General features: G+C 40.7%; 1 protein-coding gene across 1 annotated transcript in view; it reads right to left on the bottom strand.

The window, feature by feature from the left end:
* CRIM1 (cysteine rich transmembrane BMP regulator 1) overlaps positions 1-25,890 on the bottom strand; it is a 650,425-nt gene that overhangs the window by 95,403 nt on the left and 529,132 nt on the right. Inside the window, exon 10 of the mRNA XM_066595879.1 lies at positions 7,411-7,532. Coding sequence (XP_066451976.1) covers positions 7,411-7,532 — 122 coding nt within the window. The remainder of the gene's footprint in view (positions 1-7,410; positions 7,533-25,890) is intronic.

Genomic DNA, 25,890 nt, shown 5'->3' on the forward strand with positions numbered 1-25,890 from the left:
GAGTATGAATACGGTCATGATCAGATGTAAATATTGTAGAGACTGCGTCTCTCACAGGCGCTTCAGAGCCCTTTCTATCATCTGGTTGGCGAGGGTCCCCACTGATCAGACATCAATGACCTATCCTAAGGTTAGCTTTTAATAATCACACAAAATCTGTGCAATTGTAATTCATTTTAGCACCAATTATAATTATTTATAAACCATGACATATTATAGTGGTGGTTCACTTCATATACTACCATAATTTGCTACTTTTGCTGTATTTCTAATTTACTATATAAAAATCAGGCGCTTCAGAATAAGCAGTCATGATGTGCACACAAACAGATGTACTAAACTATACTCCTTCCTTCATGCTGTACATTGAGCACGAGTCATTGACAAGTATAGAGAAGTGTCAGAGTTAGCAAAGTGAATAGAGGTGCAGTCCACAAATGAACGCCTCTTCATTTCACTTCTTTGTAGCTTAACAGATAGATTAGATACCTGTTCATCACTTACAAAACTCTTCCATACTGAGCTGTATGGCCACAGGAAACGTAAACTCTTAAGTACCGTAACTATGGGCAATTGTGACTCATGGAGAAAGAAAGTCTTCCACACCTAACGAGGGCCATGGGTTAAATTGTCCAAATCAAGGAATTATTTTCCCCTGAAGAAAAGTAATTGTCAGTAATTCAGTGGGAAAAAGATGTCAACCTAAAACATGATCACAGCTCGTCTTTTTGATTTAAGTACTGGCAGATGGATATTTCTATTCATTTGTTCGTGCTCGATGAATGATCTCCAGAGGCTGACTCAGCAGTTTATATTTAGAATCTTATCGATGCCCAAATCATCTTCAATCTAACTGCCAACTTGGCAGCCTTAAAGTAGCTCACAGCCACCTGCAATATCGGACTGTCTAAATTATACCATCTGCAGTGTGAGGGTTTAAAGCATGACCGGAGGATGCCAGATGCAAATCCCATAATGAAGCTGCACATATGGTTTTTGCTTGTGTACACTACTCAAACTGCAAGATAAACATTTACCGCAGACTCAGTGCGGTTTGCAAAATATGATCAACATGTGTAGTATGTTAAACCTGACCTTTCCATCATCTACCGCCACCAGCGCAATCATGAACACTGCTTACTGCAAGGGCCCTGTGGGCTTTCTAGTGTATGAGACAATTGCTAATTGCATTTTAGCATCTTGTTCCTACATGAAACACAAACTTTTTGTATCAAAAATACTTTTTTCTTGTTTCAGACTAAAACAAGGAAACTATGGTTAAAGGGGTTGTCCGACATAAATTAATATCTTAACTACAGGTCCCCTGCGCTATAACATACAATCATATATTCACCTCTCCTGGCTCCCTGCATCTCTGTCCAAGACTCCCATCATCTCCATCCTTTGTGCCTGGTGATGGTATACAAGCTGCAGCCAATGACAGACCTCAGCACTCAAGCACGGAGGTCTGTCATTGGCTGCAGCAGTTTGTGATGTCCTGTAAAGAGGCTGCTGCAGCCTGTAAATATGACAACACAGGCGAGACCGGAGCTGCCGGCTTGAAAGATGGGGGGAGGTGAGTATAGGATTGATTGCTATGTAATAGCATGGGGGACCTGTTCTTTAGACAATGTGAGATAACCCCTTTAACACTAGCAGCTTCCTGCCAAGCCTTTACAATAAGGTAAACTGTGCATGGGAAATGTGGAGCTGAAAAAAATATGCACTGGAAAGGGAAACCAAGAAGAAATACCCATTCTGCTTCTTGAGGTTTGATGGCTGTAAACGGGAAGGGGGGTACTGAAGAACTACATGGACAGTCTACCCAAACTTTACTCCATGCTTACAAACTAGAGTCATGTGATATTTTTATTTTCTCTCGGAGGTACAATCCTTTCATTTATTGACCCTGTGCAGTTTTAACTATTGGGTTAAAATTGTTTAATTGCGGCAGTAAGCAATCTTTTCTGCAAGCCTCCGCTGTCATTTCTGTTAATAGGAATGATCTTCTAACCATTAAGATAATTCATTCCACCAGAAATCAATAACTAACTAATTCTTTGTAATGGACGATAGCACACAGTAATGAATTGATCCCCTATTGTATATAAAATTCTTATCATCCATTGTATAAACTCATTCATTAATAAACCATGTGCCATTGATTTAAATACAGTCTGAAAATGGAGCCGCGTCTGTGAAACCAGACAGATACTGAAGTAATTGCCACTGAGAACAATCAAAAGGGAATTAAAATCTCTTTTGGTATCATTTATTGTGTACATTGTTTATGTTTTACTCTTCTGCTTTTTTAACGTATTTTGCACAATTTTTGTTGGCTTGTTTAGTTAAATAGCTATAAGGAAATGTTAATGGTTTTCCCGTAAGCCCCGATGTTGTGGAGTCTGTTGGTCAAAGAATCCCATTCCTTTGCCCCTCTTTTCTACTAAACAATCTCTGAAGACAGCACCATGAGTTACATATTTCTCACATATAATAATTCTATATGTCTCTACAGTCTGTTGTGAACCAGTTTATAGCAAGACCCTTGTATCAATCATGCAAATATAAATTTATATTCTAAAATGCATCTAGAAAAGGTCACTGGTCACTCCATGGTCATCTTTATAGGGATTATCCCACTTCTAGCGATTTTGGTGCATGTAGCAGACAGCTCCATACATTGTGCAGTGGCCCAGGTTGGAACTACAGGCTGAATTCACATTTACTTCAATAGCATCCAGCTTGCAGTACCAGTCTGGATCACTATACAATGTACAGAGCTGTCTCCTTCCTACAGTAAGGTCTCCTGCACACGACAGGGTTGGATTTGGAATGCAGGATCCTGCAGCGGGATCCGACCCTTTTCCCAGCCTTTACTTCACAGTACAGAGTCTGCTTTATCTGTACTGCGAAAGTGGCGGCTGTTGCAGTACAGATAATGATGATGATTGCGGAAGGACCGCTTGATGGATGGCTTTCATTGACTTCAATGGAAGCGGTCCAGGCTGAAACTGCATAGAAATGGAGCATGCTGCGATTTTCCTTTCCCCTCGTGTGCAGGAAACAGCGGTTCTCCATAGGAGGCTATGGGCGGTATTTGCTGCAGAATCCGGGAGCAGTCGCCAGCCTCAGATTCTGCAAATCAAATCTGCCCGTGTGCAGGAGCCCTCAAACTGCTAGAAGTGGGCAACCCCTCAAACAAGTTAATATATTCAGCCTTATATTGAAGGATTTGGCTACCTTCCTCATTTGGTTGCTGAGCTGCCTTCTCATGTACTGCTATTATGAGGTGGATCAGATCAGTTGCTCAGTAGCTAGCTGCTCTTCTGTTTCTACAAATAAATCTCCTTGCCATTATTGTCTTCCTGACACAGCCTACTTTACAGTATAAGGTTTTCATAATTTGCTTGCAATTGCAAGACAATATTTGTGTACAAGTAAAAATCTATGTATTGTGAAGGCAACACACAGTATTCATACGGGTTTTTTTAAATCATCACTGACTTAAATGACTAAGAAAGCAGACTTTTAAGAAAAATGTAGTAATTTTGATAGGTTTCTAATGCTCTTGGCTCCCTTCGTAGTTGCACAGTTCTCTATTCCATGCTTCCAATTTAAAGGGCAACTCCAGCAAAAACGCATTTTTTGATCCCTGCCCCCCTCACCTAATTGTCTGTCACACTTTGAAGGTCTCCTCTGTGCATACCTGCCACTTCCATGCAGTGAAGCTCCCTGTTTGATACTTATCAGGCACTGTCTTTATACTGAGAGTTTTTACTTTCAGTTTCACATCAGTCCCATTATGCATCAACAGAGCATTAGCTAAGGTTATACCATTCTGTCTGTGGGGGAACAGTTTAATCATCATTACCTTCTGTGTTCACCAAAATAAGCTACAGACCACAAATATATAATCAAGAGGATGAGCTGTGGTCTCCTCTATTATGACTGTGTAACTGGAGCTGTGTGATCATCATGAGTAACTGTGACAGGAGTGTCCGTTTCCCCAAGTAGATTCGACCTGGTCAGAATTGAGATTACATGACCATCTAAGATTCAGACAGATATAACTAACACAGAGAACATTATCTTACTTATATATACTGGGGGGATCACTGCATAATGTATGAAAAAAAGAAATCACTTGAGTGGCCTCTTAACCCTTGGCACCCTACTGTAAGCTGAAGAAAAGCAGAACCAAAACTAGTGTAGGTTAGGCAGAAACATGATTCAAGGTAAATAAAAGAGGTTTGAAAGGTAGGCTGAGATGCAAGGACCTGCCAGAGAGTTCAGAACTGCACTGCAAAAGGTGGCGGATTGGTCCAGCAGAGAACTACAAACATTGCTGCAGTGTTGGGATGTAAGTGAGGCTTGGCCTCAGTTCAGTGTGCATACCATGTGACTAAGTGATGCGCAGGCCTGTGATGGGGGGGAATGGGTTGTTTATGTGTTTCTTTGTGTATAACATGTATTATGTAAGGGTGCAACAAATCCACCTGCACTGCTGAGAGAACATGACGTAGCTAGGGATGGACTTTTGGTGCACGGCTCTAGTTGAAGTCTATGACATTGTGCATTTCGTTGGAGAAATGCAGCCCATGTGGGGCAGTAGATGATCTAGGCTACATGTAATGGAAGCCATTGGAAGGCAGTGAGCAGGTGAACTGCTGCGGCCCAGATTGATGCAGAGTAAAGTATTGTTATATCGGTTATACTGTGTTACAGTCAAGTAATGTTTAAGTAATTTGTACCTGGCTTGAGGAGTGAAAACCCCACAACTGTTAAAAAGGTTAGAAAAGTTCAACTGTTGAGAAAAAAAAAAGTGTGCTGCCTCCACATATAGTGCCATCCACCCGTTAGAGTAGCTCTCTTTTGAGACCTATTGGCATCTGTTCAACAGCTGTGAATAATGGCCAAGATAAATTATGTGTAGTGGTCCTATCCCATTTCAGTTCTTGGGATTTCAGACTTAAACTGGGGCGGGACCCTTGGAGGTAACGCCTATCCGCAATGTGAATGAAGCCATACCATACCTTTTGTGTAACTAGAAACTTTCCGCCAGAGCGGAGATGAGGAAATGCTGAACACAAGATATTACATTGTGATCGCAGTTTTCTGAATGCATTATTATATGTGTTAGACACCAAGTAACCTCTATCACTGTAACTATAATTTCTATGTGTAATAATTGTATAGACAGGAATATGCCGAGTTACCTTCTTGTCTCCTACTTGAGTGGGTTTTTTGAGTAATTCACTATCTAACAATGGCGACATACGGCAAGTACTCTTTTAAGCACACCACTGTTCCTCATAAGTGAAGTGGCAAATGATAGTATGAACACTTTAACTTGCTGGAAAAACCAAGAACAGGCCATGGAAACCCTACAGAGTGTGTACAGATAAAGATTCCCGCTGCCTTTGGAGCCGCCACTAAGGTATTGTTTTTAATGAATGCAGTCCTAACAAAATTGCTCAGTGATTGGGATCACTGATCTCAATTTTTGATTGTGTCTGCTGTTCAGAGGCGCAGGCAGCACGTGGCTGTTAGAAGGACTAATATTTTCAACAATAGATTAATAATTCTATTGTATAAATGCTTTGAAGGAGGATTTCCAATCAAAGAATAAAAATTGACTTTATATTAGTGAATTGGAAGTTAGAGCAATAGCCCAGTTCACTAATTATGTTTATAGTCCATGTATATAGATACGGCCAATTGTTATACTTTGTTACGGTGACCATATTTATAAAAGTCGTAGTCAAGTGTAATTTTCTTTTACAAAAATATATGCCACAACTGAATTTAAAAAAATGCCACTTAAAGCCACCTGCAGACGGGTGGAAATTCCGCGGCGGGATTTCCCGCGGAATTTCCGCCCTTGGAAGCTGCCATAGGATTGCGTTAGCAAACGCAATCCTAGGCAGAGGGCCGCGGTTTGTCCGTGCGAAATCTTGCGCGGCAAACAAACCGCGGCATGCTCTATTTCTGTGCAGGGCTCGCGGAGCCCCGCACAGAAACGTCACTCACCGGCCGCCGGCTCACTCTGCCCATGCGCCAGCTGCCCGGCAGCCGGCACATGAAAGAGCTGGAGCTGCGGGGGAGTACGCGCTGCTCTCTGCAGGGGCTCGGGTCGGGTCCCGCAAAGAGAATTCTCGCAGCCGGATCCGACCCGGCCGTCTGCAGGCAGTCTTATACAATTGGGTGCAAATCTTTTTTAAAGGGAACCTCTGGTTTTGTGACTAAATTTTGTCCCAGGACTGGAGTAGGATGGGGAATATTATCTGCAGTTGTTCTTCTCCCCTTTTAATCCTCCAGTTCTAGGTCCAGACGTTCAAAATGGCTGCTGCAATCTTCAAACTACCTAATCCCCACAAAGTATTGGTAATATTAGACTACCAATACACTGTACCTGCCTCTGACTTTGCAAAGCTGCTCACATGATCCGCACTGGTCAATCACAGAACAGTGTGCGTTAGGTGGATAGAAAATTGCTGCAGCCACCTTGGATGGTCAAAAACTGGATCTGGAACTAGCATCCAGTAATTGTAAACTGTAGGTACACTGAGTGCCATCGTATAATGGACTTGAAAGAGTAAAAAAGTAGAGAGTAAAATACTCCTACCGTATATCCCATAGCCACCAGTCACCTATATGCTCTTATATAGAAATTCAAAATATGTACTTTATTATTAACTCTCATTGAGGGTTTTATGAAATCCTGGTCTTCACTGAATCCTGGTTAGGATTTTCCCAACAACTCCCACTCTTTTCAGGGGTCCCACCATTGTAAAACATTTGTTAAATGCTGCCTTACGGCGTTACTTAAAGGGTGAAAACATTCCCTTGAAATGGGCCAGTTAATAGAGGCTTTCTCTATGTCAACAGGACAAAATAAGATCTAGAAAAACAGAGCCTAATTGTGTGAATGACACTAAAGCCGCGCAGTCAACTGTCTACCTTGTCTTGTGCTTCAGGGTTGAACAATTAAACTACGCCAGGAATTCATATTCAGTCAAAACAAGAAATAGCAAATGCGTCCTAGTATGGTAGGTACTGTATGAAGGAGGGTTCTGGACTTTACTCATAATTAAGAATAATGTGGAATGAAAAAGCACAGAAACAATCAGTCCATTTGGCTCCTGTATGTGCTCATTAAAAAGTCATTGTCGACTCCATGATGGGTTACTTCATTAGACTGCAGTAATTAAAAATGAAATTGCTACAAGCGGGAAACAAAGCTCTAATAAATAGGGTTACGCTGTCAGAAAATGACATTTAGTAGCACTGGAGGAGTCATAAAGCTGTCTCTCAGAATTTAAGTTTTGTACATATTATCACTATCTGGTGGGGGGTTGACATCTAGAGCAGGACTCAGTAGATAAGGAGGTGAAGGACTCCTCTTACCTCTGCACTTGCAGACTGGGCATCCATGGCTATCTTGCTCGAAGCCCATAGGACAAATCTTGCCACATGGGATATCTGGACACTTCTTGCAGCGACAGATTTCACAGCCATGTTTGTTTTTCCTAAACATCAAAATATAAAAATGGTGACCCGTTAGAGAAAGAATGCCGTTATCACACAAGTCTACAACTCTCAGAATGATTTCAGCAATATGAATACTGTTTTTTCCAATGCAATTAACTAAAGCACTGATTACAAGGATTCAAGCAGCAATGTAACTCAATTAATCACAATGCTAATTTCAAAGCTCCAATCAGGAACACTGAGGCATTTATATCTGATTGCACCATAAAATGAGACAAATTAAGCACCAATTTGGGCCAAATAATTGCACATTGCTTCAGAATAAAAGACATGTTCTGTTTGTCTGTAGTTGCAATAACTCAGGAAAAAGTAACTCATGTACATAAGAAGTAGCGGTATATCAATGTTCTGTCAATGCTTAAATCTGTTAAAGTTAATAACCATAAAAATAAGAAAACCAATAGCAGTAATAGTATATTATCATTGTATGCCTTCCCTCCTATTTTCATTGGCTTGCATATCTTAGAGGATGGCATCAACATATATTGAACAAACCTCTAGTCCTTTTGTGTATGCTACCAATTAGCTACCAATGTAGTGAATGCCACGTGTCATACGGGCAACTTTACAGCTAAAATGGTTTAAAAATTCTAGCCAGTGCAAAATCAGTATCCTAAATCCACACATCTATATGCTGAATATATTGGACTACTGGACCTAGAACATTAAAATCCTTTAGATGTTAAGACCACTGACCTAGAGTCATAGTAGACTTGCCTTCGCCCGGGCAAGATTCAGCTCACTGACCTTGAACTGTACCTAAATAACCTGGCAATGGTAGAGAAGTTTTTCTGTACCATCCAGCACCTAAGCAAATGTCATGCCAGTACTCAGAGTTATACCCCTACACTTCTGCCAGTCCCCAGAGCTATACCTCTGCACTTATCTATAGTACATATGTGAAAGTTCCCATATCGTAAAGGCGCTGTACCAGAATTTACTTTTATCACCTATCTCCAGTATTGGTCATAAAGGTTTAATCGGTGGGGAGACACATGGATCTTGAGAATAGGGGTCCTGTTTAAATGCAGTGGTGGTTGCACATACATGGCACCCTTCCATTCCTTTCAATAGGGCTGCGGAATAAGTTGGCGCTATACAAATAAAGATTATTATTATGGAAATAGCCAAACTCAAATGTTCGGCTACCTTGACAGTTCCATTGAAAATGAATGGAGCAGCACCACCATTACTTCATGCAATCTGTCCCTTACTGTGGGGGTTGCAGTTATTGCACATAGAGGATGACAGGCGGACATGGAACCCTGTGTTCTAGGGTTTGGTGGGGGTCTCATCAATCAGAATTGTATCACCTATTCCTATGGATAGGTGATAGAAGGTAATTCTGGTACAATCCCTTGAGGTTGGCTATAGAAACCATATATTTGTAGGCTTCATAGTGCTAACGTACTGTGAAGCTCAAGAAGTATTGCTACACATTAGGAGCCATTTCAGAACTCAAAGAACCATAAAACCAAATAACCTGTACATTGAAACTTCTAGATTTAGATTACAAATCAATTATGTATTTTGTGACACATCCAAGACATGTAAAAACCTCATACAATGTCAGATTTCAGGAAAAGAAAGGGTATCAAATGATAATACAGTTTTGCTCCAAGAGAACTTCAATCAATGTACTCATTGTGCCACCATGTCCTGTACTAAAGGGGTTGTCCAGTTGTAATCTACTGATGGCCTATCCTCAGAAGAGGTCATCAACAGTAGATTGATGCAGGTCTGTCGCCTGGGAACCTTGGCGATCAGCTGTTCTTTGGACCAATGTGCTCTCCTACTGTGATGCAGGAAGCAGACTGTTCCCACAGCAGTGGCCAGGCTTGGTATTGCAGGCCAAGTTTCCACTGAAATGAACAGGAACTTGGCCTGCATTACCAAGACTGGTCACTACAGTGGGAACAGAGCTGTCTGCTTCCTGCAGAAACCAGCTCCATCTATAGGCATATCGGCATTGCTAATAGCAAAACAACGAGGGTCCTAGGCAACAGACCTGCACCGATGTACTATTGATCAACTGCCTTGAAGAAAGGCCATTAATGGTCTTCAATTGGACAACCCCTTTAAAAAATGTTTCATTTTTATTTCCCGTGTCAGCAATTTTTTTACCACTGCAAAATAAAATCCTTTGCTAATTGTCTGCATCGCCCCGAAACAAAGTGATAAATGTTTAGTGGATGCACTGCAGCTGCTGGGAATGTTATACTAATAGAGCTTGTGAGTCATGTTAGGTTTTCTTTATTCTGTAGGGAAATATGCTGGGTGTTAAATCTGGGGTGGATGAAGAATATAACGTTATGATTCTCTGCTCTTCTGGGAACTCCTGAAAAGGACACAAGATTTCTCAGAGATTAAACTTTCTGACTGCACAAACTTTGTACAGAACTTGGTCCTATGAAATAACAAACCACAGCCTAACAAGAGAGTCTTTGTAAATCTCTGAGCACCAATTATGTTATGATATTTCAAGGGCATGGATTTAGCAGAGCTGTATTGCTCAACTACACGTCGATTGCAGCCGCGCTGTATAATACTGCAATTATGCTGCAATTCTCATTACCTCTCTGAACATTAGGACTTCAGATGAAAGCTCAGGGAAGTAGAAAAGTTTGAGAGTGGCGAACACCTAATAGGACCTTATAAATAGAATTTGTACATATGCCATTATACAGTACAGTTTGTCTCCATGTTCTCATGCATTTCACATTGATCAGGAACAGACTTTTTTTTTTTTTAAAGTTTACTACCCATAATGCCACATGCACACACCAGAAACCGATCACTGTAACGATACACTGCAGGGTATGTATATCTGAACACCAACTCACAATGTCATTTGGTTTAGGCACCTATGACTGCTATGTAAGAAGCTGCAGGACCTGCTCACATGTACTGACAATGGATAGGATATACTGCGTACAGTTCTGGTCACCGGTGCTCAGGAAAGATGTTACAGTAGTGGAGGGGGTTCAAAGAAGGGCAACTAAACTAATACATGGAATGAAGGGACTGGAATACCCAGAGGTGCAAAGTGTAGACCAGGCAGCATCAGATGTAATTTCAAATAATTTTCAACCTTTATTCCTCCATAAAAAAGACCAGCGACGTTTTGGCCACTACTTAGGCCTTTCTCAAGCCCAGAGAGGCTATCCAAATTGGGATTATTTACTCTAGAAAAAAAGACGGCTAAGGGGTGACCAAATAACTATGTATAAATACATGAGCGGACAATACAAGGATCTCTCCCATGATCTGTTTATACCCAGGACTGCGACGGTAATAAGAGGACATCCGTTACGTTTAGAGGAAAGCAGGTTTCATCACCGGTTCTTTACTGTAAGAGCAGTTAGACTGTGGAACTATCTGCCGGAGGAAGTGGTGATGGCAAAATCCATAGAGGAGTTTAAAAGGGGACTTGATGTCTTTCTGGAGAGGAAGGACATTATAGGATATAAATCTTAGGTTAATTGTCAATCCGGGTATATAGGCAGGTAGGAACTATTAGGGGTTGATCCAGGGAACAGTCTGATTGCCATTAGGGAGTCAGGAAGGAATTTTTTCCCCAAAAGGGCTATCTGGCTTCTGCCCTTGGGGTTTTTTGCCTTCCTCTGGATCAACACAGGAGGATAGACAGGCTGGACTAGATGGACATTGTCTTCATTCAGTCTAACGAACTATGTTACTATATCTACAAGATTATTTGGTTTATCTAGCTGGGAACAATCACCTTTAGGCTCTTTGCATAGCAAACCCCAAGAAGCCAATGTACTTGCCAAAATCTATAGTCCTAAATGGTGCTGATTTGGCTGTAGATTTACTTGTGTAAATGCGGCAGATTTTATTCCCTGTATTTCAAGGGTTAAAATCCACAGCATAAATAGGCACGCTGTGGATTCAGGCCGCCTTAAGCGTCAGAAGTACTGTAGAATTTCTGCAGTATTGACAGTACAAGCCATGTGGAGGAAATTTCAAAATCTCATTCACTTGTTAAAAATTTCCCCAACTAATCTGTAGCATCTGTTGAAAACACTGTGGATTGTAAACCCGCAGCATGTTCATCTACGCCGCAGATTTATGCTGTGGAATTCAACACTGGCGCTTTTTACCACGATTACCATGGCGTTTTGAATACTGTGTTAATCGTGGTATAACGCTCCCACTGAAATCAATGGGGCCTTGCAGACAAGCGTTCGATTGAGGCGCTGAATGGCGCTTTCCAGTGGTGCAATGTTTGAGCTCTGTCTGTTTTATCTTTGGCCGCTTAATGCACCTCATCACCCATCACAATGATGAGGTGCACTAAGACACAATGTCGGCCACAGGGAGCTGCGGTGGAAAGCAAAAGTAAACGGCACTTTGCTGCATTTATGTGTGAGAGGGCCCTTACTCTACAAGGGGTAAATTCCAGAGCACATCCACTACAAAAACCACAGCCAAATCTGCACCATTTAGGTATGGATTGCCCATTGTGGTTTACCAAAGTAATTGCTGTGTGTTTTCCGCTGAGGAATGCCTGCAATGATTACGCTGTGCATAACCGTACCCTTAGAAGTCACTGCATTTTTCAAAATTTCTGCAGAAACCGACGTCTACAGCCAAAACGTATGTCAGAACACCACTTTTTTGGCATGCATCTAGCACATTATACGCCATGGACAGGTTAAGTTTATAGGTCAGGAGAATTTCCTGGGATTTAAACCAAATGTTTGGCTTCATTCTCAATTCACACATTGACTGTAGCCTTATAATAATAATAATATAATAATCTTTATTTGTATAGCGCCAACTTATTCCGCAGCGCTTTCAGGCATGGATAAATGCAAAACAATACAACAATTACAATGTGAGATACATTGGGTTAGACACAAATGGGTTGAGGGTGATACAGGAGGTGCAGGGGGTGGGGAACACAGGCAATAGGAAATTTTATGTACAGATCATTTATCAGAAGGCAAACAGGGTGGAGCACCATAGGGAGGGGCGAGGGACTAGGTCAGGAGATTTGGTATGCTTCCCTGAAGAGGTGCGTTTTTAAGACACGTCTGAAATTTCGTGCATCGGGAATTGTCCGGATGCCTTGGGGTAGAGCGTTCCAGAGGATGGGTGCTGCTCTGGTGAAGTCCTGTAGGCCTTATATCTGAATCCTAATAAATATATTGGTAGCTATGGCCTGCCACCCACACAAGCGTATTTTCACGTACATAATACTAATTACATTAGGCCATTCAAACGTGCAACTGTTTTTTTTCTACGCATGTGAAAAAAAACGTGGCATATCCTATTTTTGATATATAATACGGCCATTACAGGTTATGGGGGTTTAAAAAACACAGGAAATATGCATGTTACATGTGTATTTATAACTGTGTACTGCGTATTATGTGCCTGAAAAATGCGCAGGTAATACCAGCCTATATGCCTGTGTATGAGCCCTTTGGGGTGTGCCACCTGTGAGGTTGCATTGAATGCATCCATTGTCACTACTTTAAAGGGCACCATTGCCTCTGATGGTCCGGGCACATAAAGTTTGCTCCTCTATTGCCAGTCTTGGTGTCTGATCCTATGAAAAGGCAGCTGTTCCCAGCTACATTCCCAGTATTATTGTACGGGCAGTATCACTTAGAGAACGGTCAGAAATATTATTTAGCCATTGTAGGTTTCTTGTACACTGTGTCATTAAATTATTTGGGCTCTATATAGTATACCATAAAGGGGAAGGGAAGCATCAACAAAAGGTACTGCATAGGGCACTATCCAGCCTAAGGCCAACCCGTCAGTAGAATTAAAGAGCTCTATCTTATGAGAAGCACGAGTTGTGCAGCAGCCATGTTAGATTTCCCGTGTGAGGTGTCAGCAAAAGTAACTGCGCAATTACACACAGAAAGGAACAGTATGAGCCTTGTAAAGGAGGAAAGCTGTTCACATACCCACAGGATGGAAACATTTTAGTCACAATTAGAAGACCAAAACATTGGTATCAGTTGTTCGGGAATTCCCCCGCTATTCATCCTCTCAGTCTGATAGTTACTTAGAATGACAAAAGAGTATGAGAATTAATTCTGAAAGTGTCATTTCAAAAATAAAATAACAGCAAAACTAGTACTGTACTACAAAGGCATAAAAGTATATGAAACTAGGCAATAGTAAACAAAAGTCACTCCAAACAATAAAGACTATGTCCACGTCTCAAATTGAAATGTCAAGAGGATTATATTTCTTGGGGTAGCACGATAAGGAGGAGGAGTTCTGGCTTACAAGTACAGACTATGCCTTTTCATAACTCTAAATCTATAATAAGGAACCACTGGTTTCAGAAAATTGAAACTTACTCCTGTTCTGACTGGAAGGATGAGCCTGATTCCATATTACTGAAAAGAAGTAGGCTCATCCATGCAGTCACTCACTAAAACAAGATGCTATACAAGCTTCCTGCTACCCACATTACTTTTGTAGGTGATATTAGTAGCAACATTTTGAATGTTTTTTAAAAATTGTTAGCAAAGTGCTGACACTTAGTATCTCTAACAGTTTCCCTGCCCAGGACGTATCTCCTATGTCCTTGTAGAGTGGCACTTCAGTAGCCAAGGACATACAAGATACATCCATGCTTTAAACTACTACAGCTCAGGCCATATAGAGTTATGCTTGCGAACTTGCTTTAAAGCTAACAATCTTGGCTTTAAAACAAGACCAACATCAAAGCTCTGTGTTAGATAACCAGATATGTAGCTGTTTGAAGTGGGAGATGTATATACCTGCATCTCTCACTGCAGCCCTCACTTCTGTCTGTATATCTACAGCCTATATCTTAGGATAAATTTCAGCTACAACTTTGATTGTTTTAAATATAAAAATCTTGGTATAAAAACAATATCCAAATATATGTTCCATACAGTGCAAGATACAGCACATTAAAGTTGATATAGCAAGTTGATGAGAGTTTAAGACGCAAATGTATATTAATACATTATTTTTAAATTATTTTTATTTGTCACAAAGATACATGAAGATGGACATAGCTGTTAACAGCCATCAAAACAGCTACAATTAGAAGGTTGCCTGTTTTCAGGAAATACATACGGCTTAGGCGTGCACTTACTTTTCAAAGTCGTATAACTCCTGTATTTTATAAGTTGTGAGTGTTATTTTAATATTTCCAGCTTGGCCTTTGACTATCCTATGTTTTCTAGTACTTGCCATTTTAAAAATTGAATTCAATCCTTTTTTTTCTAAATTTTTCATTACACGATGAAGTGTATACACATTTTCTTATTGTATTAGTTCTTTAAACTGAAAACACGTGTTTTTAACATTTTTGATTTAAATGGGCAAGTCTGAATTTTTTATTGTATATGAAGAGGTTAAAATCAGATTTTTAGCCTTTCTAATTGTGGAGATTTTATGTAGACATAAGCCTTAGTGCTATATACGAACTCTGCACATGCTGAACTTTTATTTTCAGGGTAGTATTGTGCATCAAATTTTCTGCTTGAGGAAGGCATGGCCTAGTCTATAACAGAATAAGACACAAGTTGCCTGATCTCCTGATCACCCTGGCAGAATCATCTTCAAAAAGCACCTCAGCGATCCCATCAAATGGCATGCAGGAAAAAGTCCTAAATGCAAACAGCAAGAGGCAGATCGAGGTACCATAGAGCACCTTTTTGTTGCACAGACTCCACAGCACAGCCCCCGCAAAACCTTCAAAGATGGTGCAGGTGCTTGTTTCCGGCTCTAGCGGTCAGCAGAAATCAGCTTCTCGTTCACAACACTTGGATGCCCAAGGGAGCTCACCAGCAGTAGCTGCACAGTCCTCTCTAGCAGCAGCCCCCACCCATAAGACATACTGTACATCTCCGTTATTTTTACCAGAAAAAGTATTTTTCCGAGTGTGGGATGCGATAGGGCCCTCGAGATTGTAGATCCCTACAGATTTAGGGGAGGGGGGGGGATCTTGGCTGCAATATTTTCAGTTACACAATTATATTAATTCTCTCACGCCTGTATCTAACCTGATCTCTGAGCTCACTCCCTTTGAGAAATCATGCCTTTCTTCAGAGGCCCCAATACATGTAGTTTCTTTGACCTACGGATTGCTGTTAGTTAAACAAATGGAGGATTCTGGTCCTAAATGGGTCGAGCTTGGTCATTTTCTGGAGAGCTCTGGGCTAAGGTTTTCCCATTGATACATTAAATTTCATTCTCTAGAAGACTTTCTGATGATGTATGCTGGAGGTGTTCTACAGCCCCTGGAATGATGCTCTACATATGGTGGGACTGCCCACTTATAGCCCTGCTATGGCAAGACATTTCTATGTTATATAAATTTGTATTTAGGTCATTGACCGACATTACCCTGAAGATGTCCCTATGCTCCTGGGCCTTTAGTCATAGGTCAAAAAAGGTATTTTGAGACATTTTATAATAGTTATTATACAGGTCATTCCCAGACTCTGAAAGCAAAATGTTGCCGTACCGTGATTAGTATGGGTCAAGGCCCTGGATTCTTTGAGGCATATGGAAGAATTTTCAGACTTTGATGAAGCTTAATCTGGTTTTTACTCCATTTGGGTGGTATGGTTGGACTTGGATTTATCTGCCTTTTCTAACTGGTTGTTAAGTGGCTTATTACCATCATAAGACTGTTCAACAAGACAAGGAGCGTCTGGACGTACCTGTAGGGACTGCAATTTTCTTCCCTTTTGTCTTCTACTTCCTTCTCTCTCTCTCCCTCTTCCTGCTTTTTCCTCCAGTCCTAATCTCTTCATATTTTTTTTTTCTCCTACTCTTCCTACGGGCCCCTTTTCTGCTTCTTTAAAAGGTTTTATGAAAACTCTTTAGTACTAACATTCTAGTTGTTATTCCAACTCCACCTTATTAGACTCGATACTATATTGTATTATGCCATCACCATTGGAGAATGATTCCTCTTATTTCTAAAAAGCTACATTTTCTGATTTGTGTCCATTGTTTTAAGTGGATGTGTTTTTTTTGAATACTCTTTGAACCATAATTTTCTACTTCGGTCACGCTTTTAGCCAACAATATAACGGTTTAAGTATTTATGAAATATTACTCTAACACAAAACTGCATGAAAGTGCCAAAGAATATAAAGTGCTGAGTGGCATTTTCACAATGTGCAAGGTGTCTACTTTATTTAAACATATGAGTATGGGGACTTAGTATCATTTTTCTATTTTACAATTTAGGATTTATCCGTATATGTCCAACGTGTGAAAAGTGTCCTGGCTACTGGAAATGCAAAATGTCCAAAAAATCTCGGCAGCAGAAGGGTTAATAAAGAGGTACGTTTTAAGTATTGTTTGAACCATATACAGAGACTTCTGAGGACTGATTGTTGCTGCTGACACAAGATATGTAATAAAAAGTCGGATAATTTGTGAATGTTTGTAACCTATGGAGAGCTGCTGATGTGTACTGAGATGCAGATATATAATCTCAGACTTTGCTGCCTAGGTATCCAATTTACCTGGCAGGCAGAAGCACTGTACACTCCTCCAAATTGGTCGTGGTAAGGTTTGTAGTGGGCAATATCTAATCTACACAATAAAATAGCGATAATTAACCAATTCCTTTCTGTGAACACACACGCGCGCATACATACATACATGTGAAAGCCCTCACTGACTGACTGACTCACTCGCCACCAATTTTTTAACTTCCCAGTGTCGTACAAACATGAAATTTGGTACAACCATTCTTCAGGTTCTAAACAGGAAAAGCAAAGGGGGTCACAACTTGATTATTCAACGCTAAGTGCAAAAGTATTGACACCCCCTGTGTAATGTACCTAATCTAATTCTCTAACTTCTTGGTGAAATCTGACGCAACCATTCTTTAGCTCCTACATAGGAAAAGTAAAGGGTCACAACTATAGATGAGCGAGCGTACTCGTTAAGAACAGATACTCGAGCAAGTATTGTCCTTTTTGAGTACCTGCCTGCTTATATTAATTTTTGCTCCAAAATATTTTTTTTCCCATGTATAACTGCATGGACACTATTTAAAAATCATGCTAGGGCTTATTTTTGGGGTAGGTCTTATTTTTGGGGAAACAGGATCTCTCTCTCTCCCCCAGCTCCCTCCCGCAACACAACGCTCACCCCTGCCGGCACCAGAATCTTTGTGGGCAAGCATGCAGGTACTCGAAAAGGACGATACTCGCTTAAGTATCTGTCCGTAACGAGTACGCACACTCATCTCTAGTCACAACACAATTATTCAATGCTAATTGCATCCCTAAGTAATGTAACTTCCCGGAGTCATACAAGCGTGAAATTTGGCACGACCATTCTTTTGGTCCTAAATAGTAAAAGTAAAGGGGTCACAACTTAAGTTATTCAATGCTAGGTGAAAAAAATATTGGCACACCTATGTAACTTACCTAATCTAATTCTCTAGCTTCCCGGTGTCGTACAAACATTAAATTTGACACAACCACTCTTGGGTCCTTAATAGGAAAACTAAAGGCGTCCCAACTTGATTATTCAATGCTAATTACAAAAGTGCACCCCTATGTAACGTAAGATACCGGTGTCATACAAGCTTGAAAATTGGCGCAAGCATTCTTTAGGTCCTAAGTGAGGAGAGTGGGAGGGGTGGCACATTCTGCAGAGGGACATTGGTACATGCAGTCTGAGGAGAATCTAACGCTCCTCTGTGTATACATATTTTATTCCTTGCTTCCTCTAAAGTAACCACGACTTCATAAAATTTTCCTTGCGAACACCACAAACACCTGTAACAAAGTAACTCGGGCGAAGCCAGGTATATCAGCTCATCTTTTTTTAATTCCTAGAGTGTACATTAAAGGGAATCTGTCATCCCATCAAACTGCTGTATCTCCCATCTTTATCCATTTAGTCACAGATGACTTTCAGACACTTTATAGTTCAGTGCTTTCCACACTGTTCCATTTTATACTGCTTCTTTCAGTTCGATAATTTGCATGTTGGTGTTGGGTTTGATAGTATCAAGCCAGCACGTTCTTTGGCAGCCAGGTCTTCATTTGCTGCTGACCACCATAAGCATTATCAATGTTTCTAATGAATAAGCTTGTATTATGTGGCCAAAGTTTTGCCCTTCAATGAAAACTTTTGTTTGATGTGGTTTAAAACTGTTTTGTTTGTGATCTTGGCAATCCAAGGAATTTGTAGGAGTTTCCTCCAGTTCCAAAGTTCAAAGACATCAATCTTCTTCCTCCAGTGCGTTTTCTTCAGTGTCCAACTATCACAACTGCTGTAATAAACGGTCTTAAAGACGATGAATCCAAATAGGTGATTTTCATAATCTCATTTACCTACAATTTGCCTGAAAACTGACCACTCGCTCTATGCTACCATGTTTCCCCGAAAATAAGGCACCCCTGAAAATAAGGCACCCCCTGAAATTTGTAGAAGTCCCAAATATAAGGTACCCCCCGATAGTAAGGCATAGTAAAGTGTGCAGGCAAGTCAAGAGGCCTGTCCCCTGCTGCCATCCCCATTGTCTCCTACCTCCAGATGTATAGGTAGATCTGCAGACAGTCTGCTGTTATCCTGTCCCTGCTGTGCTGTACGAGTGTGCTGTTGTGAGCTCCCCTTGCTGGCTGGAAAAGTCCATACTGTACGTTCTGTTCCTGCTGTACATGCCTGCTGTGATGAGCTCCCCCTGGTGGCCGGAAGCTGCAATACCATCCCTGCTTACAAGTGGTACAGGAACTTCTGTCTGTAGACAGGTACGTTACTTTACAGCCCTTATTTTTTTATGGCTCTTTGTGTGAGTCAGGCAACCTGTGTGTGATTCTTAAGGCTGGGTTCTCACAGAGCGGATTTCCAGCGGAAATCTCGCAGTTTGGCCACAGCGATAAACAGCGAGATTTCCGTCGGGAAAGTGCTGCTTCAAAACCCACGGCATTCAGCCGCTTGTTTTGAAGCAACCTGGCTGCACGCTTTTCCGTTTCTGTGGCCGGTGAATCCGCACCACACCACCAGCTTCTCCCAGCTTTGCTGTGACAGATTTGCTGTCCCATGTGGACGAGATTTCTGAGAAATTTCGTCCACAAAGCTGGCCAATTGAGGGATTAGCGGCCACAGACGGATTTGCCGCGGCGAAATAAGACACCCCCTGAAAATCAGACGTAGCGCATATTTGGGAGCAAAAATTAATATAAGACGCGTCTTATTTTCGGGGAAACAGGGTATCAACACCTAATCCTCTGCCTAACAGCCTAATCCTAACTGCCCTACATTATGAACATTCATATACTGCTCTTGGCCAGCCCTCTCCAATGCTCAGCTAGTATAGTAGTAAAGCTTTTATCAATCAGAGGGTGGTCAGTGTTTGGTGTGGAAATTTTTTAAAAAGTGACTGAAGGTGGCACAAAATAACAGAAGATGTACTACTGACTTGCCGCCCCGGTCTCCACTGCTCTGATCCTAGAAGCTCCTGCAGTGCCATTTGTTGTTCTCATGACCGCTGCAGCAAATCACTGGCCCCAGATGCCATGTGTGTATGAATGACGTGACTGCTAAGGCCAGTGGTTGACCGAACAGTCAAATGTCTGATGAATGGCAAGCGAACAATGAATGGCACAAGATTGCTACAGGAGCTTCTGGAAACAGAGCTGCTGCACTGCATCAGGGACACATCTAACATATGAGTATAGCACATTTTGTTATTCTGTGCCATCCCTGGCCCTCAGCCACTTTGTTTGCAATCAGTAGAAAACCCATTTAAATACAGAGAATGACTAAGCTTGTGTATAGCAATAACAGGACTCCTATGGACTTCAGAGTGTGCAGATTTCAGGACTGATGTGGGGGATAGCATGTAATCAGACACAAAAGCTATACATTAGGGGTATGACTTTTTTCAAACTTTTTTCAAATTTGAAAGCCTGCGGTAGCAAATGATGACTTTTAGCATAGAACTCTTGTAAAAAAAAACAAAAAAAACTCTGCACCTAACGAGACGTTGTTTTAGCCTGAAGCATGAAATCTGAAAATAAAATACATACCATTAGACATAAGAATTGACGATGCTAATATTTAAACAAATTTTAAATAATAAACCGAATTTAGAGCATCACTATCCCGCACTTATCCATCCTCTGTGACTCATTATTTAAACTTTGCACAGGACCTAGTAACCTTGCTGACAGAAATTCTTGTATTCAAGCTTGCATTAACTGTTTCCTAGTGGATAGGCTTCTTTTCTTTATTTTGTTTTACAACTTATAAACTCCTATAATTTGTTATTTGCCATATATGGCAAAAAGGAAATTATATTGGGTGCGGAAGTTTTTTATATGACCAAAACAAGGTAACACCGGAAAACTAACATGTAGGCAAAAGTTCATGAAATGCAACATCAGGAAAATTAATGTTTTGAAAAAAGTTATAACCCTAAATTTTCTTAATACATATTCCGAAATAAAATCTAGCCTCTTATGTACTCATCGTACTGACAGATTCCATTTAATGATATACCACCGATGTGCTAAACTGACCATACTACAGTATTATACTTATCAGCAATAACTGACCCATTCTCAGCAAAATTAAATTCAAATGTGTGTTATGTTGGAAAGACTCATTAGGATAATATTCTGTGAAATCCATCAAAATCTGACAGCATGAAAGATCAGAAAATCAATCAAGAAAAAGGCCACGGTTCAGACAAACTTATCATAATTTTCAGCTCCAGGCCATTGAGGCCCTTAATTTAGCACTTCCCTAAAAATAAAAATCTGCATTTCTTGGGTTAATACTTTGTAACACTAAACCATCAGAACACCAGTGTAGTTCTCTCCTGGAAAAGACACTTCCATAAAACTACTGGTGTGTGACAGCTAGAGAAGTGATAAAGAACTTTACACTGCATTGAGCTGACAATATAACTCGATCATCCATGCCAGCGCTAGAACTGAAATATAGTACACACTGCATTTGATTCATATAAATACTCATATTCCAAAGGAACACTCAATAAAAGATATCTAGCAGACATCAAAGTATCATATCTTCCTTACACATCTCACTTTCTTCAAAATGATAGCTACTATCAGTACAAGCAAACACGCTGCAGAAAATCACCGCTGCCCCCACCTCAAGGGCACAAGTCTTACTTGTACAGTTATTTTTACTTCATGAGTGACAGTAGGGATGATTTCTTATCTGTTCTTATAAATATTGTAACTGAAATAATAGGAATCAAAAAATAACCATCTAATATACCATTTTGAGGTTTCGCCTTAGTACTTATTAGCAAAGTAAATGTCAGGTTGGGCCTACACAGTGGAAAACAAAGCAGGGAAGTAGCTGTGGGTTACCTGGGCATACGTGCTGGGTGTTGAGTGCCAAAAGTAACATAGTATGCTAGGCTGAAAAAAGACAAATGTCCATCCAGTTCAGGCTGTTTCTACCCCCCCCCCCCCTCCTTCATGTTGATCCAGAGGAAGGCAAAAAAAACACAGTGAGGTAGAAGCCAATTTACCCCATTTGGGGGGAAAACATTCCTTCCAGACTCAATAATGGCAGTCAGAATAATCCCTAGATCAACACTTTTTAGTGAAAAGTTCCTTCCTGACTCCAAGTCCGGCAGTCGGAAGATCACCGGATCAACAACCCTTCCGACTATTTAATGTCTATAACCTGTAATGTCATAGTGCTCTAAAAAGACATCTAGTTCCCTCTTAAACTTCTCCATTGATTTTACCATCACCACGTCCTCAGGCAGAGAGTTCCACAGCCTCCCTACTCTTACAGTAAAGAACCCCCTTCTGTGTTGGTGATGAAACCTGCTCTCTTCTAGACGTAGAGGATGCCCTCTGGTAACCGACACAGTCCTGGGTATAAAAAGATCATGGGAGAGATCTTTGTATTGTCCCCACAGCATTGCATCTGTAGGTGAAGTTGGCATGAAGTCATCTCATAGAAGCGCTAGAAAATGTGACCGGCTTTGCTAAAGAATGGCAATATGTTTTCCGAGTGTGTATAAAAGCCGAGACGTGGATACCGCACGTGCAAGGTCCACTTCCTGTTTAGGGAGGAGCACATAGTGCATGGCAGGAAGCTAATGATTTCAACAGAGTCACTGATACTGATTGGCTATCACAAAGTTCTAGCCTAAATGGTTCACGAAGAAAAGGTTGTCAAATAACTTGTTGGTTAGACACAATCATGTCTATTTGCCAGTTAAAAGAAGCTGTACTTGATAGACGGAAATGGCAAGAAATTGATCCATAGGGTGGCCCAGAGTTGGTAATGATTGAATGGTTAATCATCACCTAGCCTAAAACATTTCATAAAACAAGTTTTTGCCTCCTGTATCTTATTAGTTAACTAGGAAGAGCTTGATAGGTAAATATATGTACCGATATAAGAGGAAAGCACAAACATCTTGGAAATATATGCAATGTGCAGAACAATAGTTCAAAATATCCCAAAAGTCGCAAATTTCTCTACTTTGCTATTGGATATATACTTGATTAAGTGAAGCAGAAATGCAAACAAATTGACCAAGAACTTTGGTATAATGTTAAGTATTTCCCTTCACTAAGTATATGAAAAAGGAGGAGACCAACAAGGCATGTGTTTTCAAAGCTGAGTGCTTCCATGCAACGATACTGCAGTATTACATATTACAGTTATCAGGTGATGTTGGGACATAATAGTATGAAACTATGTGGCAGCATTCAATGGAATTTTTCATATTGTAATACTAACTCAAATCAATCCTCCAGGAAACAATTGCATGGTAAAGCACACTGGTTCAGTGATTAGCACTGTTGCGTTGCAGACCTGGGGTCCTGGGCTCAAATCTAGCCATGGACAACATCTGCATGGAGTTTGCATTTTCTCCTCGTGTTTGTGTGGGTTTCTACCGGGTACTATGGTTTTGTCCCACACTCCCAAAAACATTCTAAACCGTGAATTTAGATTGTAAACCCAATATCTAGTGATATGCAGTGCTGTGGAATACGTATATGCTATCTAAATTAATAAAATAAAATTGCAATTAACACCTTTACAAAAACAGTTGATTTGGAGGAAAGTCAATATGCAAAACTTAAAGGGGTTGTCCCGCGCCGAAACGGGTTTTGTTTTTTTTTTTAACCCCCCCCCCCCCCCCCCGTTCGGCGCGAGACAACCCCGATGCAGGGGTTAAAAAAACAAACCGGAGAGTGCTTACCTGAATCCCGGCTGTCCGGCGTCTTCATACTCACCTGCTGAAGATGGCCGCCGGGGTCTGCTCCCTCCGTGGACCGCAGCTCTTCTGTGTGGTCCATTGCCGATTCCAGCCTCCTGATTGGCTGGAATCGGCACGTGACGGGGCGGAGCTACACGGAGCCGGCATTCTGCACGAGCGGCCCCATTGAAGACAGCAGAAGACCCGGACTGCGCAAGCGCGGCTAATTTGGCCATCGGAGGCCGAAAATTAGTCGGCACCATGGAGACGAGGACGCCAGCAACGGAGCAGGTAAGTATAAAACTTTTGATAACTTCTGTATGGCTCATAATTAATGCACAATGTACATTACAAAGTGCATTAATATGGCCATACAGAAGTGTATAGACCCACTTGCTGCCGCGGGACAACCCCTTTAAGAACATGGCAGCGTAGATGCTTAAAGTTTTGCAATGGCACTTTATAAATTGCAGTATATCCTAATATACACAATTCTAATCTAATTGATGTTCGGTTGTCATGGGGAAGTCATCCATAAATAAAGTACAATTAAAATCTTAAAATGATAGCATTATATTTATACCCTTTTTTTCCATTAAGCCTTTGCTTATGGCTTGTGAGAAATAATAACAATTAAAGAAACAATGTATAATGAAAATGTATCTATGAACTTATTAAATTTATCAGACTTTAATTTTCTTTTGAATGCACCATAACTGTTAAAATAGCATTTAAATGGTGTCCATATTCATGGAAATAGAATCACAGAATGGTAGAGTTGGAAGGGACCTCTGGGGTCATTGTGTCCAACCCCCTGCCCAATGCAGGATCACTAAATCATCCCAGATGTCTATCCAGCCTTTGTTTGAAGACTTCCATTGAAGGAGAACTCACCACCTCCTGTGGTAACCTGTTCCACTCATTGATCACCCTCAGTGTCAAAACGTTTTTTCTAATATCTAATCTATGGCATACTGGACACTTGACAAACGCTTTCAAACCTAAAAACACCATGACTACAAACTTTAACTGAACTGCAAGACCTGTCACAATACTTGTTGCTAGACGTAGCTCTAAGCTGGTGGCCACTTGTTAATGGAAACCAAAATCAGCATAAATTAGATTACTGTATGTGATTATCGGAAATTTCATACTTGGAGCCTTGTGACAAAAAGACTTGGAATTTGGTCTCTGCCATTGTCTGAAGACACAACATTAAAATGGAGTTTAATCAGAATAAAAAACAAGTAGTCAAAAGTCAAATTGCTTGATCATTATAACCTTCCTTCTTAATACACTATGAAAGTAAGCAGAGATTATTGGAAGTTTCAACGCCTATTCACAATAACGAAAGACCCCCGACATTGCCCTATAATGCCATCACTACAATACAGGCTGTCACTTTTCACCACTCTGTACCTTTGAATCAACTGACAAGGGAGCTGCTTGGTTTTTGAATGTTCCTCAGCTTTACTGCTGTTTAGGTTGTTCTTGCTTCAAAAGAGGGATTTCTGATAATAAAGTATGTTAGGAGTGCTGAACTGTATAATAAATTCCCTAATACTGTATACGTTTCTAGACTCACTTGATATAAGTGTATGCTTTAAAGGGGTCCTCAATTGCTGATCGGCACTGTCCACTACCCGGAACCCCTGCCAATCAGCTGTTCACTATGCAGACAGCTCCATATATTGTGCAGTGACCTGGCGTGCTATTGCAGGCACAGCTTCCACTGAAGTGAATGGGAGCTGTGCCTGCAATACTATGTTGGGCCACTGCACAATATATGGAGCTCTATGCTTTCAGTTCCACACACTGAAGGAATGGCCTTGTGATTAGCTAGTGATGACTTATCCTGAGGATCATCAGTTATTTAGAGCTGGAAAACCCCGTTAATTGTTTTATCTTTAAAGTACATGTCTTTACATTAAAATATCTGAATAGTTGATTAAAAAATAAATAAATGAACCCTCCTAAAACAGTGCAATTTCTTTGGAACCACACTCATTAAAAATGATTTTTTTAAAATGAGTATGAGGCAACAGTTTAGTTTATAATAGAAAATAATCCTCTCACAACATGAAACTACCTGGAGGGTAAGGAATTAATTACCAGCCAATGGCCTGCTT

Source organism: Eleutherodactylus coqui, chromosome 3 (genome assembly GCF_035609145.1).
Source record: "Eleutherodactylus coqui strain aEleCoq1 chromosome 3, aEleCoq1.hap1, whole genome shotgun sequence".
Classification (NCBI taxonomy): domain Eukaryota; kingdom Metazoa; phylum Chordata; class Amphibia; order Anura; family Eleutherodactylidae; genus Eleutherodactylus; species Eleutherodactylus coqui.